Source organism: Habropoda laboriosa, unplaced genomic scaffold (genome assembly GCF_001263275.1).
Source record: "Habropoda laboriosa isolate 0110345459 unplaced genomic scaffold, ASM126327v1 scaffold129, whole genome shotgun sequence".
NCBI classification, from domain to species: domain Eukaryota; kingdom Metazoa; phylum Arthropoda; class Insecta; order Hymenoptera; family Apidae; genus Habropoda; species Habropoda laboriosa.
Window position 1 is genome coordinate 539,743 of NW_017100255.1, and position 2,182 is coordinate 541,924.

Genomic DNA, 2,182 nt, shown 5'->3' on the forward strand with positions numbered 1-2,182 from the left:
ATCCTAAAACTGTTTCATGATTATTTTGAAACTGAAATAAGAGTAACTTTAAGTTACTTCTAATTACATTATATTTATACATTTTAGTATTTATATCTGTGTGCTTCCGCAAAAATATTGTTTTTTTTTTAATATTAACGGATAAGACTATAAATAATTTAATTGTAATTTTTAATGCATTTAAGATTAGCATTAATAAAATAGTTTCTAAGAGGTACATAACATATAACAATCATGTATATGTGTAAAATGATGAAATCCAAGGTGTTTTGTGTATTTGTAAGAATATATAATATGTTTGTGTTACAATATGATGTTAAAATAGCTTCGTAAAATAAATATTGTAATATTTTTATTTCAGATATTACATTTTTGTTAAAATTTGTAAAAAAATTAATTTGTAAATTAATACATTTCATTTTTTTGATTTGTCATCTTGAGCATTTGACTGTGAATTTTGTATTTTCAATGGAATTAAGCACTGTTCAATATCTGATAATTTGCGTTTAAAATGCTTAAGATCTGGTACATTAAAATTGACTTTTCGTCTATTGAATCTTTAAAAAAGTAAAATTTCATAGTTAAAGTACTTAATTTAAATTGTAATTGATTTTAAATAATAACTTACTGAATATTTCGTTCAAAATTTACTGGTTTTAAAAGTCCAATTTCTTCTCTATAAGTACTCCACCATTGACATTTCGCTATTCCTTCCTTTGAGTTCTTGTATATCTCTTCTTTCAATATATCTCTTAGTCCAAATTGTGTTAATGTACCAAAACTTTTCATAAGATCCTGTTCAGGAATCCATTTCCTCTGTCTCCAAATACAAAAAATATACATTTTATAAAACATCAATATAATATTAAAATAATTGTATTATATTCATTTATAGCTAATACATATGATTACACATCATTCATTTTTTATTTATTATTTACTGCAAACTATGATTTTTGGACATCATTATATACCTCAAGATTAAATTTATTATTCCATTTTGTATTTTGATTTATTTCCCAAGTTTTATTAACATGAGATTTATAATCTATTTCGTATAAACTTCTCCAATCATCAGATTGGGGTATATAAACTGCTCTATGCTCGAACCAATTGCCTTCTAATGTTTTTGGTGTATATTTGTCTTCACTTAATACTGGTCCACGATCTATTTCACTCTTCGTGGGAAATAATTTTTTTCGTACATCTGTTAACGATAATGTACTTGCTAAACATTGTTGTTCATAGCATGACCAGTTTATAGCATTCATCTTTAAAAAAGTACCATAAGCAAGTAAATTAAATAATGGAGAACATTTAAATTAATATTTTATTGTTATTTGAACTAAAATGTAATGCTATAGTTTTATAAAATCAATAAGGACAGTTGGATGTTCATTATTTAAATATAAGGTAAATGCAAATATGTATGTAATATAGAGTATTTTATTATTGAATAAATATGCTATCCAAGAATTATTATTTAAGTGGTATTTTATTGAAAAGTTAATGCATATACTTTACGTTTTTAATGCAAGTATCTTCGTATTATTAACCAGTAATAATGATAAGAACAATAATATAAAATTCCTTAAAAATAATTTCAATTAAATGAAGAGTGTATGTTGGCTTGTATCACAATCTATAGTACCTTGGAATTACAGCCTCTTTAATTCTGCATACAAATTAAACTACCATCTATTTCTAGAAAAACTTGGAATTTCTACTTTATTTATTTTCTGCTTCAGATGAGGTAGACCTGAACTTGATCAAGGACTTTAAAGAATGTCATAACGTGTACACAAGACATGCAATGAAAAGGAATTTATTATTCGCATTGCATTTTTATAGTAAACCTACTTTGATATCTATAAGATTTGCTATGCACCATCAAGCATCAGTATAGATTTTTTTTAAAAGTAATTTCGTATCATGTGGACCTTAGTTAAATAAGCACACATAAGGAATATACAATAATTTCAAAAATAAAGCATTGTGTAGCAAAGCACGTAATACAACTACATGAGTTGTCGCATTTTTTTCTGTACATTTCTCGGTATGTTTCTAACACAATGAAACGAATATCTACATCTGTCAACTCATTTATTTCCTTCACATTCGCATACTTCGTACAGTTTACAAAAAACGGTAGCGATTATAGAGCAACCTCCTCATTAACAGT

General features: G+C 25.4%; 1 protein-coding gene across 1 annotated transcript; it reads right to left on the reverse strand.

Moving 5' to 3' along the window:
- Positions 1–415: 415 nt before the first annotated feature.
- LOC108572517 lies at positions 416–1,271 on the reverse strand. Its single transcript, XM_017934769.1, is given in 3 exon segments — positions 416–557; positions 629–895; positions 949–1,271. Coding segments are annotated over 3 exon segments (732 nt in total).
- Positions 1,272–2,182: the final 911 nt, after the last annotated feature.